Source organism: Gorilla gorilla, chromosome 12 (genome assembly GCF_029281585.2).
Source record: "Gorilla gorilla gorilla isolate KB3781 chromosome 12, NHGRI_mGorGor1-v2.1_pri, whole genome shotgun sequence".
Lineage (NCBI taxonomy): Eukaryota > Metazoa > Chordata > Mammalia > Primates > Hominidae > Gorilla > Gorilla gorilla.
In genome coordinates this window covers 51,070,680-51,085,620 of record NC_073236.2, presented here as the reverse complement: position 1 = coordinate 51,085,620, position 14,941 = coordinate 51,070,680, and the positions used below count along the sequence as shown (strand labels likewise).

The following is a 14,941-nucleotide window of genomic DNA, read 5'->3' as shown; positions in this document are numbered from 1 at the left end:
ATACATCCAGCTTCTGCGAAGAACTGGATGTGGCTAGAGACTTGGGGTCCCACGGACAAGAGTTGAGATGCAACACGGCAAGCTTTGAATAGGGGGCTGGTCAATTGGAAGCAGATGCCAAAGAAAATCAGGAAGGTCCTCCAGGCAGAACATCAACAGCCCCGAACATGGGCTTCCCAGACATGTCTGAGGACCACATGATTGGCAATTATACCTTCTGCGCCAGATGCTCTCTGGATTCTTGGGGAGATCCAGAGAATCGTTTTCTAATTATTTGCATCTTTGAGTACCATGCTCCCAAGCCTCCCAGAGGCTGTAGTTTAGACTCTCATTGCCTGTATTTAGAAAAAAAAAAAAATAGACTTGGAATTCCAAGAGTAGGTTTTCCTTTGTGGTATTGATTCCAACTCACACCATAGCCAAGACTCAGGTGTAATCATCTCTTTTCTTAATGAAATCAGGAACAGTATTACCATGTTTGTGCTGCAGGGGATGAGAAGGAAAAACAGTTAAGGTATAGAGGAGTTGTAATCGCCCAAGGGGTTCACCTTGCCTGCTGCTTAGACAGAGTCGATTTATCAAGACACGGCAATAGCACTAGTGAAAGAGTAATTCACACAGAGCTGGCTGTGTAATATCTTCCACTGTCATAATTTTCTCAGTTATGATTTTTGCAAAGGCAGTTTTAGAGTCTTCATGGCCCCTTCCATCAAAACTTTTCAGTGAGTTTCAAAGCTTGACTGGAATATGAGAAACACTCTGAGCAGCTGGAGGCAGTAGGAGGAGTATCTGGGGCAGGCCAGCCCTATACAGCTGCTTCCTTGGGGGGTTTATGTTATGCCTTGTAACACTGTGGGAGGGGCATTGTAAGTCTGTTGACAGTAATAAGTTGCAACATCTTCAGGCTGCAGGCTGCTGATAGTGAGAGTGAAATCTGTCCCAGATCCACTGCCACTGAACCGAGATGGGACTCCAGATTGCAAACTGGATGCACTATAGATCAAGAGCTTAGGAACTTTCCCTGGTTTCTGCTGATACCAGGCTAAATTATTGCTAATGCCCTGACTTGCCCGGCAAGTGATGGTGACTCTGTCTCCTACAGATGCAGACAGGGAGGTTGGAGACTGGGTCAACTGGATGTCACATCTGGCACCTGAGATTGGAAATATAAAAACAAACATCCACTCAATCGATCATGTTATAAGAAGACCTCCCTGAAGAGCCAGGCTATACTGAGCGCATTACTATACTGAGTAAATTCCTAGTGTTCTCCTTCCTTACCTGGGACCCAGAGCAGTAGGAGCCCCAGGAGCTGAGCGGGGACCCTCATGTCCATGCTGTGTCCTGACTGGGACTGACTGCTGCACGGGGTGTGACCAGCCTGTTAAGAAGACTTCAGGGCAGGGGGCTGTGCTCTGGAAACATGCAAATCAGCAGGGGTTGGGGCAGGCTGGGCACAGCTGCAGAGCTGGCTCATCTCTGAGCCAGTCCCTCATGTCCCCAGTGTCCCAAGTCAGAGGAGGGTAGCACAGATTTGTCTGTAAAGAACATGTTTCCTCTTGGGGCCGTTTTGTAACAAAGAACTTTTTTTTTAATAATTGTCAATATTTGAAATACTCTTGAGTACTCGATGAAGTAATGTTTTCCATTTGTATATGGGGATTAATTAAGGTTTTTTTTTTGAGACAGAGTCTTGTTCTGTCACCTAGGCTGGAGTGCAGTGGCGCGATCTCACCTCACTGCAACCTCCACCTCCCAGGTACCATCGATTTCTCCTGCCTCAGCCTCCAGGGTAGCTGGGACTACAGGCGCGCACCACCATGCCCAGCTAATTTTATATTTTTAGTAGTAGAAATGGGGTTTCACCATGTTGGCCAGGCTGGTCTCGAACCCCTGACCTTAGGTGAACTGCCTGTCTCAGCTTCCCAAAGTGCTAGGATCACAGGTGTGACCCACTGCACCTGGCCTCTTGTCTTAATTCTTATTATTTCTCCTTTTTTGATGCATACAAAAATCAGAAAACACTAAATTTCTTTTGGCAATCTATCTTAAATTTGATTTATGCAGTAATCCCTTTCTTCTGACTCACAAAATAAAAGAAGCTTCTTAAAATAGCAGCACACAGGCCGAGTGAGGTAGCTCACGCCTGTAATCCCAGCACTTTGTGAGGCCGAGGCGGGTGGATCACCTGAGGTCAGGAGTTTGAGACCAGCCAGGCCAACATGGTGAAACCCCGTCTCTACTAAAAAACAAAGATTAGCGGGGAATGGTGGCAGGCACCTGTAATCCTAGCTACTCGAGAGGCTGAGGCACGAGAATCGCTTGGACCCGGGAGGCGGAGGTTTCAGTGAGCCAAGATCGCACCACTGCACTCCAGCCTGGGCAACAGAGAGAGAGACTTTGTCTCAATAAAAAAAAAAAAAATAGCAGCACGCCATGAGGTCCACATTAGAGGCAGTGGAATAACTAACCCCTACTCTTAAAACCGACAGGTCAGAGAGTCTCCAAATCACAAATTATTTCTTGCTTCCTTGCCTCATAAAACAGCCTTGTGAATTTTCATTCGACTTTAGGGGTGGGCAGTTGTGGGAATAATGGGAGTTGTTTTGGGGATAAGTAAGGACCCCCCACCCTAATTATATTTATGTCCTAATATTTGGAATCTATGAATGTTACCTTATATGTCAAGAGGAACTCGGCAGATGTGATTCAGTTAAGAAATTTGACATGAGGAGAGTATCCTAGATTGCCTGTCTCGAACCAATGTAATCACAAGGTCCTTATAATAGAAAATACAGGAGGGTCACAATCGGAGAGGAGCCCGGAAAATGGAGAGGAATGCTGGTGTGGCAGAATGGGGCCAAGAAGCAAGGAATGTGAGAGATCTTGAAGATGAAAACTTAGTATCCAATTCTCTCCCTTGGAGCCTCCAGAAATAATACAGCCCTGCTCACTCTTTGATTTTAGTTCAGTGAGACTTCTGACTTTCAGAACTGTAAGATAATACATTTGTGTTGTATGAAGCCAGTGAGGTCATACTAATTTGTTCCAACAGCAATAGGATATTAATGCAAGAGGAAGACATGGCTTTTATCTCCTCAGTGCATGGCTGTTCTTGTTCTCCCAAATATCTTCACCTTGTAATAATTTCCCGTCAATTTTGAAAAGACAGAGAACATATTATTTTGAGAGGAGGTAGCACCAGAATTCCTCTAAGGCAGAAAATGTCTTGGGTCAGATCCCTTGATTGGCTCTGGAACAATCTGGGTATCTGAGAGCCTAGAGATCAGCTGTCATAGCACGTGAGAGGAGGGGAGATTGTTCTTTGGTTTGTTTTTATATTAGGAGGGCAAATTAGACTTGCAGAACACATTCTGAGAGGGACAGACTGAGCCAGGGAAATTGGAAGAGAAAGAGGAGATGTAGAAGGGGCCAGAGAAAAGAAAGATGTGTCCTTCCTCACAAGTCCAAAATAAAGTCATTTACAACTCACAGAGGCATTGACAGAGTTGTGTTTTCTAGGGAAAACTGCAGATGGGGCTAGTTTACGATTAAGGTCAGCATGGTGTAAGACAGAGACAGCAGGAAGCTGTGGAGTCCACACTGTCCCTACGGTGTCTTCTCCCTTATTATAGACTGTGGGCTCAACTATGGGATGAAAGTGGCTGCATGAAAGAAATACAATAAAGCCACACAGACTTGGGTTCAAATTCCAGCCCACATGTGCTGATCATGTGATTTTGCATAAACCATCCATGAGCTCTGATCATTGGTTTCTTCATCTGTGAAATGGAACACTGTGTATATCAAGTGGTCTCCTGAGGACTTAATCAGATGATGGGCCTTGAAGTATGTGTGTGTGTGTGTGTGTGTGTGTAAATATATATATATGTATGATCAATTGTCATCTTGTTTATCTTTCTAATATATATATATCCAGTCCTCTTTTTATGTACCCTTGACCATGCTGGAATAAAAAGGCTATGTAAGGTATTACTAGCCAGACATCACTTTCCATTCAAATTCTTCAATATTTATTCTACAACAAGCAAGTGCATCACTAAGGGCAGTGGGGTTTCATGTGCATAGCTTCCACTGTAAACAATTCTACCTACTCTTTATGTGTGGTATTAGAAAGACAAACAAGATGACAATTGGTCATAACACTTTTAGTCTGAGTTGTCTCTGAGCTGCATTTGTGTTAGTGTCTCATTCTTTGGCTCCTAAGGTTGTGACCACAGTTCTGAGTTCTAATTCTTTTCTTCCCACATGCACAGCCTTTCTCAGAATTCACTCTGGCCTCCCCATGCTGGGAATCCAGACTCACCCTCCTGCTACACTCCCCAGAATCCAGCACTAACTGCCTGGAAGCTTTTCTTTGTAAGCCCTCCAAACGCAACCTCTGATAGATACCTGGTTGGAGAAGTTAGCATCTTCCCATCAAAAACCACTGAGAAGAAGGAGAAAACTGCTAGCATGATGTTACTGTTGAGGAGATGCGTACAGTCCACAGATTTTATGTCTTCTTCAAGTGTTCTTGTCTCTTTCTTGACCACTATGCTAATTTCATGATCATAAAGGAGGGAGGAATTAGGGACAACAAAAAGATGTTCATCCTTAAGATATAAAACGTGAAACTGAGACAGGAAGACAGCAGAACTTATGAACTCTTTGCAGTGGTTTGGGTTTCCTTAGCTATAAATAGAGCAGAGCCAAGATGTTAGGAAAGGACATCACTTATTCTGGTTCTTGCTTTTACTGCCTTTGACACCCACAAACACACACATACACACGCATGATAATGCATTTCTTCTCCTAAAGGGCAGGTCTATGGCCAACGAGGCTCTTTTTCTTCAGTATCATTTAAGGATAAGCGACAATAATTTTAGAAACAAGTGAAAGAATAACAATGGCTTAAGCAATGAGAAGAGATCTGAAGTTTGGCACATTCAGGGTTAATACAGCAGCTTGGTGACAGGAGAAAGGCCCCAGATTCTTTCTACATTACTGCTTGGTAAACCTGACCACATTGGTTTTTCTGTCTTGGGCTCAATATCTCATGGTCTCAAGAAGGCTGCAGGGACTGTAAGCTTCATGTCCTCTGGTAACTGCCCAAAGAGGAAATGAAGGGCAAAGCTTTTCATCACCCCTCTTTTTATGAGGGATCACCATTTTCTCCAGAAGTCCTGCCCCTCCTTCACACCCATGACATCTCATTGTGGAGCTGATCACATGTCCACCTAAACCTTGCTCCTTTCCTGGGCTGGGAGCGGCTCAGTGTCCTTGTCATGCACAGCAGGACAGAGACAGTGCCCTATACACTAAAAGAGGAGAGGGTGGCTGCTCTGTAGGTGACAAAATTTTAAATTCCACTGTGCTTTTAAGGAAAGTTGTATGAGGAGGAGAAAAGCTAGGCGCATCTTCATACTGCAACATTCAAAGAAGCCGGGCCCTGAGGATGAAAACGAAGTCAAATTTTAAATTTCTCACGTGACCTTGTTAGTTTCAGCAACTGTGGAAATGTAGCCTATGCATTTATGTAAGTCAAGGACATACTTTCAGTTACCAGAATACTTGTGGAGACATTTATAATAAGATCCTTAAATCAGGGCTAAGGTCAGACTTGCACTGTCTGAAAGCTGCTGGGCTCTGGCCCTGGGCTGTGGAGGAAGCAGCTGCTCTACTGAGACAAGGGGCTGAGGACCTGGGAACCAAAGGCTCTGCCCACAGGTCTGCCTCACAGGGGCTTCAGGGAAGGAAACTGCTCACACACTCATGGGCACTGCCCCAAGCCCAGAGTCTGCCACAGGAGGAAAGTCTCAGAGACAAGGGCCTTGGGGCTGGGCTCAAGCTCCTGGGGTCGGCTGCTCTCAGCTCTGTTCTCACTGGCTCTCAATGACCAGGACTGTGCTGGAGCCAAAGAGGTCAGCAAATGTCCCCAGAGTCCTGACTGAGCCTGATCCTGTTATAGTTAGAAAAAAAAAAGGAGCACATGCTAAATAAACATAAAATTATGTGTATATGTATATATGCATTTGTAACAAACTTTGTATATTAAATACGTATAATATTATAGATGTAAATTGCAGTGATATCTTTGTATCTACTATGCATCTATATTACGAATAAATATTGTGAAAGGAAAATATCTTGGGCTCCCCAAATCACTAAGCTAAAGGGAAAATTCTAGCTGGGAACTGAATAGGGCAAACCTGCCTCCCATTGTTTTCAAAGTCAGCCCTCTGGTCCCTGAGATAAATGCATATCTAATTACCTCTTTTGGAAAGGCTAATCAGAAACTTAAAGGAAGGCAAGTTTTTCTCTCACCTACCTGGGACCTGAAAGCCCCTCCCTGCTTCCAGTTGCCCTGCTTTTTGCTTGGAGTTGTCCTGCCTTTCCAGACCAAACCAATGTTCATTTTATATATGTTGATTGATGTCTCATGTCTCACTGAAATGTTTAAAACCAAGCTACGCTCTGACCACCTTGGGCACATGCCTGTAGGACCTCTTGAGGCTGTGTCACAGGAACGTGTCCTAAACTTTGGCAAAATAAACTTTCTAAATTACCTTATACCTGTCTCAAATGTTCTGGGTTCACAATATGATATGCACATTCGTATAAATAGGCATAGTTGTTCCTGCAGTTTGATGTAATTCTAATCAGAAAGCAAAAAGGCTAGTTACCTGATGGTAAAGGAAACATTTGTATTTAGTGCAACCAAACTGAGGATGAAGCCTGAGTCCTCCCTCCTCACCAGAGTCTGACAGCAGCAGAAGAGGAGGAAAGTTGTGTCTCCATGTCCACAAGGGCCTCCTGAGGCTGATCCTGCTCAGAGAGGGTTGGGACGGTGGGTGAATCTGCTGGCACTGCCACGCCAAAATCCCGAAGCCTGGATGGCTTAAACAATAGGAATTTATATTCACATTTCTGGTGGCTGGAAGTCTAAGATCAAGATCCACCCAGGTACACATTCTGTTAAGAACTTTCTTCCTGGTTCATAGACAGCCATGGAGAAAAAGGGATGGGGGTTGGGAAGAGAGAGGGAGAGACAGGGAGGAAAGGAAGAGGAGAGCTCTGATTGCTATTCGGATAAGAACACTAATTCTATTGCAAGGGATCTCATGCTTAGGACCTCTTTTAACCCCATCTACCTTGATCATCTCTTGCAGCTACACTGGGAGTCAGGGCCCAGCTTCCAGTCTCAGAGCACAGAGCACAGAGCAGATTTTCCCCACCATTCAGCACCCTGGCAGCTCCTCCCAGGTGCTCCAGGTCACACATGAGACCCTGTTCCAGCCAAATGGCTCCCTGTTGACAGTGAGACACCATCACCCTTACATTCCCAGTATTTCTTAGTTCATGGCATTCTCTTTTTATATTGTGGAATTTGTTTGCCATCTAGGGGCAGGTGTTTGACATAGCAATACACACGATTTTTTATTTTGTAATAGGGAAAACTAATTCATTAATTTTACATAAATAATAAATTAAACTGAATAAATTACATGTTTAAAAAACCAAAGGCCAATTGAAGAACTTAAAAAGAGCCTGAAGAGACGAAAAAACCAGATTCCTTTCAGAGGAGGTGTGTCACAGATGAAAGTCTTTCATTTGCAGATGACTTTTTAACAACAATTACCAACAGTAAATGACAGCTTCTATAGGCTGCCACAATATGATTATATATTCAAAAATTATTTCCAAATATTGTGTAAATACATTTTCAAATTAAAACGAACAAAAATGCAAGTTTATCAGGAGATTCACACAGTAAAAAATTGCACAAATGTGTCCTTGAGGCAAAAGAACATTTATCCCTGGTGGAAAGCTGGAATTTTCTTAGGTCTTTAGAAGAAAAGAGAGGCTCTCTAGGGGAACAGGTTTCTCTCCTCTCTGCTCCACCCCATGCTGCTGAGGAATGGGAATGGGGGCAGAGACTGTGAGGAAGGAGGTAGGCTGTGCTCTGAGCTTTTGAGGCTTCTTTGTAATAAATTTGATTATCCTCTGGTTCTTCTTGAATCCCCTTTCTGTCTTTGATATCATTTTTTTAGCATTTTGATTTGAGAGTACAGCCCTTGGGATATCAAAATCATGTAGGCTGTATGTTTGTTTCCTTGTTAAATACATCTAAACATCTTGAGTGAGTTTAGACCTTATCCCCTGTCTCACATCAAAGCAGAATCTACAGCGACTAGGTGCCGTCAATCACGTGAGTACTAAAGACGATGATGGCATTTCTCAGCTCCTGCTCTTGCTACTTACGCTTTGTTTCTCTGCAATAGCATTCTGTAAAATCATTTACACTCCACGATGTATTTATTAGGATTTTTAAATAGCATATTTAAGTGTCTAATGTTTTTTAATTTGAGGGCTCCAGTCTGCTTGATTTCTACATAAATTTTGCCCTATATCTATGAAACCTAATAGAAATGGCACTTTGGAATTTTAGTTGCAGTGGCCATTGAATCCATTATCACAGAATGGAAAATAATCTCCAATATACTTCAAATCCTAAGGCTGAAGCAGAAGCTTCTTGTTCTGTTCCTTCAATCATTCTTTTGTCTCTATCACACCATGTTCTGTCATGTAACTGACATGACTCATCATTAAGTTTGATGGAAATTTAAAATACAATTTTAAGTGAAATCAACTGACACCTTACATTTTTTATGCTTTTATACCTAAAATAGAGGATTTAGATATATTTTCTAGGAATGATGATGTAATATGTAAACAAGGAATTTTGGTATTGTTTGAAATATTTTCTCATGGGGACACACCACTAAATTTGTCACCTCTAAAACAATACTTAGGTTAAATGCTTTTAAAATTCTTAAATCTGGGGTAAGAAGAAAAAATATTATGTAATTCTGCATTATTCACGTGACATATTTAGTGAGTCTATGTTGTCCATCTGTGAGTTCATTCTGTTTATTTTCAAAGCTCACTTTTGTAACTGGAAGAACTTTCACTGGGATGAAGGTAATTGAGGAGAATTGAAGTATTTTGGCATTGAGATCTTTTATTTGCCACGTGTTTGCCAAGTCTATGAATAGTCAAACCTAAACATTTTTACTAATTATTTTTTGCTACACTCCCCTGAGGACAGCTTGTGTAGGATACCTTCTCCAGCATGACACTGGAGAGGGCAGTTTAGTGCATAAGTGCTAGAAAAGATACAAAGTTGGGAGAATGAAATGAAAAAAATGATTTCTCAATAGGACCAAGTATCATCTTGTATAAAATAAACCCCAAGCTGGTCATTTCCAACACGTATTCCACTTGTGTTGTCACTAATCTGCATCCATGGTCTGGTTGTTTTGACAAGTAAATGTCCTTGAAAAATGTAGGCAAGATAGGGAGGGATGAGCTTTCATTCACTCTCCCTTCATCATAGCTGGTTGTTCCCAGGGCTCATGGCCCCCAAGAATTCTCCTCCTGATGATGTCTTCCCCAGGCCACGGCAGCTGATGGGACCTTAACATATGGGACTGAGGCACAGCTGAGGCTCTCATGAGCCAGAGTCTTCAGCAGCAAACCCTTTCCCTGAGTTCCCCAACAGCCTCCTCTTCCGCAGACTCAGAGACCCTGCAGAGCTGCTCCCAGACAGCAGCTCATGTGGGCAGTTGGGACACCCCAGCAGGGAGGTTTGTGTTCAAGGCGTTACCACAGTGCAAGGATATTACGTAGCTTGCATGTATTAATAAAGTCGAATATCCTCAGCCTCCACCCTGCTAATTTTGAGTTTAAAATATGTGCCTGACCCACTGCTATTGAACCTGTCTGGGACTCCAGAGGTCCCATTGGAAACCCCATAGATCAGGAGCTGTGGAGACTCGCCTGGCTTCTATAGTTAACAATACAAATAGGTGTTTCCATTACTATGCAGGAGGGTCTGACTAGACCTGCAGGAGATGAAGTACAAGGTTATGTACAAATATTATGAGCAAGTATCACGATTTCCCTTATGATATGGATTTATCATTTATCTTTTAAAATATTTTTTATTCACATCATAAAAAATACGTTTTTAAAAATGAGCTTAGGCCGGTTGTGGTGGCTCACGCCTGTAATCCCAGCACTTCTCAGTCCGCGGCAGGCGGATCACCCGAGGTCGGGAGTTCAGCCTGACCAACATGGAAAAACCCCATCTCTACTAAAAATACATAAAATCACCCGAGGGTTGGGGGCTTATGCCTGTAATCCCAGCTACTCGGGAGGCTGAGGCAGGAGAATCACTTGAATCCGGGAGGCGGAGGTTTTGGTGAGCGGAGATCGCACCATTGCGCTCCATCCTGGGCAACAAGAGCGAAACTGGGCAACAAAATAAATAAATAAATAAATAAATAAATAAGCTTAGCATTTACTAGGTACAAGAGATCCTTTATTAAAAGATATTATTCAAGGCACTGGTCATTGTTCTTTCAGGTGGTTTCTAATGATTACACATAGGCTCAAAGTAAAGGGAGAAAGAAAGATCTATCAAACAAATGGAAAGCGAAAAAGAGCAGGGGTTGCTATTCTTATTTCAGATACAATAGACTTTAAACTAACAATGATCATGGCTGGGCGCGGTGGCTCACACCTGTAATCCCAGGACTTTGGGAGGCCAAAGCGGGTAGATCACGAGGTCAGGAAATCGAGACCTTTCTGGCTAACACGATGAAACCTTGTCTCTATTAAAAATACAAAAAAATTAGCCGAGCGTGGTGGCGGGCGCCTGTAGTCCCAGCTACTTGGGAGGCTGAGGCAGGAGAATGGCATGAACCCAGGGGGCGGAGCTTGCAGTGAGCCGAGATCGCGCCACTGCACTGCAACCTGGGAGACAGAGAGACTCTGTCTCAAAAAACAAAACAAAACAAAAGAAAACAAAACTAACGATAATCAGAAAGGACAGAGAAGAGCATTACATAATAATGAAGAGTTAAATTTAACAAGAAGACTTCACTATCCTAAATATATTATATAAGCACACAGCAGTGGAGCACCCTGATTTGTGAAATAAGTTCTTAGAGACTTACAAAAACACCTAGATAACCACACAATCATAGAGTGAGACTTCAACCCACACTGACAGTATTCGACAGATCATTTAGGCAGAATAGTAACAAACATATTCAGAACCTAAACATGACACTTGACAAAATGGAACAAACTGACATCTACAGAACAACCACTAAAAATTACAGAATATACATTCTTCCCATCTACACGTGGCAAAAACTCTAAAATTGACTACACTCTCAGCCATACTGAAAGTGTCAACAAATACAAAAAATAAAAATGATAAAATGAAATGGAATCATACCAACCACACTCTCAGGCTGAAGTGCAAAAAAAGTAAAAATCAACACCAAAAAGATCTTTCAAAAACCATAAAATTAAGCAGAAATTTAACAATCTGCTGCTTACAGACTTTTGGGTAAACAATGAAATTAAGGTAAGAATTAAGAAATTCTTTGAAACTAATGAAAAAAAAGAGACAACATACCACAATCTCTGAGACACAGCAAAAGCAGTGTTCTGAGAAAAGTTTATAGCGCTAAATGTGCACATCAAAAAGTTAGAAAAATCCCGAATTAACAACCTAACGTCATACCTAGAGGAATCTGAAAAACAAATGTGAACCAACCCCAAAGGTAGAAGAAGAAATAATCAAAATCAAACCTGACCTGAATGAAATAGAGAGGAGAAAAAACAAACAAAAGGTCAGTGAAATCAAAAGTTAGGTCTTTGAAAGAAGAAATAAGATTGATAGACTGCAATCTAGACTAATAAAGAAAAAAGCAATATCCAAAGAAAAACAACCAGAAGTGACAAACAGGACATTATCACTCAACCCTCAGCAATAAAACAAACAAACAAATGAAAAACCCTTGGAACCTATAACGAACACCTCTATGCACAAAAACTAGAAAACCTAGAAAAAAGTGCATAAATTGCTGGAAACAATCTACCAAGAATCTCGCAGGAAGAAGCTGAATGCCTAAACAGACCAATAATGAGTTCTGAAATTGAATCAGTAGTAAAAAGCCCACCTATCAGAAAAAGTCCTGGAAAAAAATGGATTTACAACCAAATACTACCAGACATATAAAAAAAGCTAGTACCAATCCTAGTGAAATTATTCCAAAAAAATCAAGGTGGGAGATCTCCTCTCTAACTCATTCTATGAAACCAGCATCACCCTGATAGTAAAAACTGACAGAGGCACAATAAATAAAAACTTCAGATCGCTATCTCTCATGAACATAAACACAAACTTTCTGAAAAAAATACTAGCAAACATTATTGTGTAGCACATCAAAAGCTAATCCACCATAATTAAGCTGGCTTTAGTCACGGGATGCATGGTTGGTTCAAAATGTAAAAATCAATACATGAGATTCACCTCATAAACAGAACTAAATACAAAAACTACAGGATCATCTCATTAGATGCAGAAAAGCCTTTTGATAGAATTCAATGCCCCTTCATGCTAAAAACCCTCAAAAATCTAGACAATGAAACTACACAACTTAAAATATTAACAGCCATTTATGGCAAAATTACAGCCAGCATCCCACAGAATTGACAAATGCTGGAGGCATTTCCTTTGAGAACCAGAACAAGACAAGGATACCCACTCTCACCACTCCTATTCAACATAGTACTGGAATTTCTAGCCAGAGCAATCAGGCAAGAGAGAAAAATAAAAGGCATCCAAATAGGAAGAGAATAAGTCAAACTATCTCTCTTTGCAGGCGATGCTATAATATACTCAGAAAACCCCACACTCTCTGCCCAAAAGCTTCTAGATCTCATAAATAATTTCAGCAATATTTCAGGAAACAAAATCAATTTACACAAATCAGTAGCATTTCTATATACCAATAACATTCACACCAAGAGCCAGTCCAAGAACCCAATCCCATTCACAATAAGCATAAAAAGGATAAAATACCTAGAAATACAGCTTACCAAGAAGGTGAAAGATCTCTACAACATGAACGACAAAATACTGCTGAAAGAAATCAGAAATGACACAAACAAACGGAAAAACATTCCACCTTCGTGGATAGAATCAATACTTTTGAACTGGTCATACTGCCTAATGCTATTTATAGATTCAATGCTATTCCTGTGAAACTACCAATAACATTTTTCACAGAATTAGAAAAAAATTCTAAAATTTACTTGGAACTAAACTAGAGCTAAAAAAAAAAAATCCTAAGCAAAAAGAGCAAAGCTGGAGGTATCACACTACACGACTTCAAGATATACTACAAGGCTACAGTAATTAAATCAGAAGAGTACTGCTACAAAAACAGGAACCCTAGACCAATGGAACAGGCTAGAGGATTCAGAAGTAAAACCGCACACCTACAACCATCTGATCTTCAACAAAGCTGACTAAAACAAGCAATGAAGAAAGGACCCCCTTATTCAATAAATGCTGCTGGGATAACTGGCACCTATATGCACTGAAATGGAAACCTTTCACTATATAGAAAAACCAACTCAAGATGGATTAAAGGCTTAAATATAAAATCTAAACTCTAAAAACTCTAATAGAAAATCTAGGAAATGCCATTCTTGACATTTGCTCAGGCAAAGAATTAATGACATAGACTCCAAAAGCAATTCCAATAAAAACAAAAATTGATAAGTGCTATCTAATTAAACTACACAACTTCAGTACAGCAAAAGACACTAACAACAGAGTAAACAGACAACCTACAAAATGGGAGAACATATTCACAAGCTATGTATCTGACAAAGGTCTAATATCCAGAATCTACAAAAAGTTTTTAAAAAATCAACAACAAGAAACAACTCCATTATAAAATGGGCAAAGGCCATGAAACAGACAGGTATCAGGGAGGAGTGAAATGAGTGCTGGGAGCTGCCTGAGCTCACTCCTCTGCTTTTTCCATCTGGTTTTAAGTCACCTAATCCATCAAAATGAATACAATTTTGCCTCACCAGGCACAATGGCTTCTCTCATAGTCAACTGATTCAATGATAGAACAAGTAGAAGGAATGAATGGATTGTTTCCTGTGCTTCTCAACTCTTTGGTGTTCTCATCTCCTAAGCTCACTGTGTGTTTCATCTCCCCTCTGCTGCACTAACATCCAAGTGCATGTGATGCTTCAGCTGCGTTACGCAAAGCTTCATTCTGAAGTCTGTTGAAGTTAAGAGAAACTTTTACCAGAGGAAATGTCAGTAAATAAAAACAATCCTGAAATTCTTCTAGCTTCCACATTTTCTCTACTTCCTCTCTAAAATAGGTAGAAGGAAACCTAAAAGAAGTTAATCAAAAGAAAACATACAAGCAGCCAACAAACATAAAAAAAAGGTCATCATCACTAATCATCATGGAAATGCAAATCAAACCACAATGAGATACTATCTCCTGCCAGTCAGGATGGCTATTACTAAAAAGGCAAAAAATGACAGATGCTGGTGAGGTTGCAGAGAAAAGGGAATGCTCATACACTGCTGGTGGGAATGTAAATTAGTTCAGCAGTTGTGGAAAGCAGTATGACGACTTCTCAAAGAACTTAAAACAGAAGTACCATTAGACCCAGCAATCACATTATTGCATATATACCCAAAGGAATATAAATCGTTCTACTATACAGACATGTGCACACATACGTTCATGGCAGCACTGTTCACAATAGAAAAGACATGAAATCAGCCTAAATGACTATCAAAGGTAGGCTGGATTAAGAACACGTGGTGCATATACACCATGAAATACTACACAGCAATTAAAAAATGAAATAATGGTCCTTTAGAGCTACGTGAATGCAGCTGGAGGCCATTATCCTAAGCAAATTCACACAGGATCAAGAAACTTGATCAGACAGCACCGTCCTGTGGGCACAGCCTCCTGCCTCACCATCTTCCTGTCACAATACGAGGACTTTTCTTTTTCTTTCTTTCTGTTTT

The 14,941-nt window shown here is 41.1% G+C and overlaps 1 gene segment (V, D, J or C); it reads right to left on the bottom strand.

Annotated features, from left to right (window-relative positions):
- Nucleotides 1-830: 830 nt before the first annotated feature.
- LOC134756770 (probable non-functional immunoglobulinn kappa variable 1-37) lies at nucleotides 831-1,357 on the bottom strand. The segment is given in 2 exon segments: nucleotides 831-1,153; nucleotides 1,282-1,357. Coding segments are annotated over 2 exon segments (378 nt in total).
- Between the last annotated feature and the right edge of the window lie 13,584 nt (nucleotides 1,358-14,941).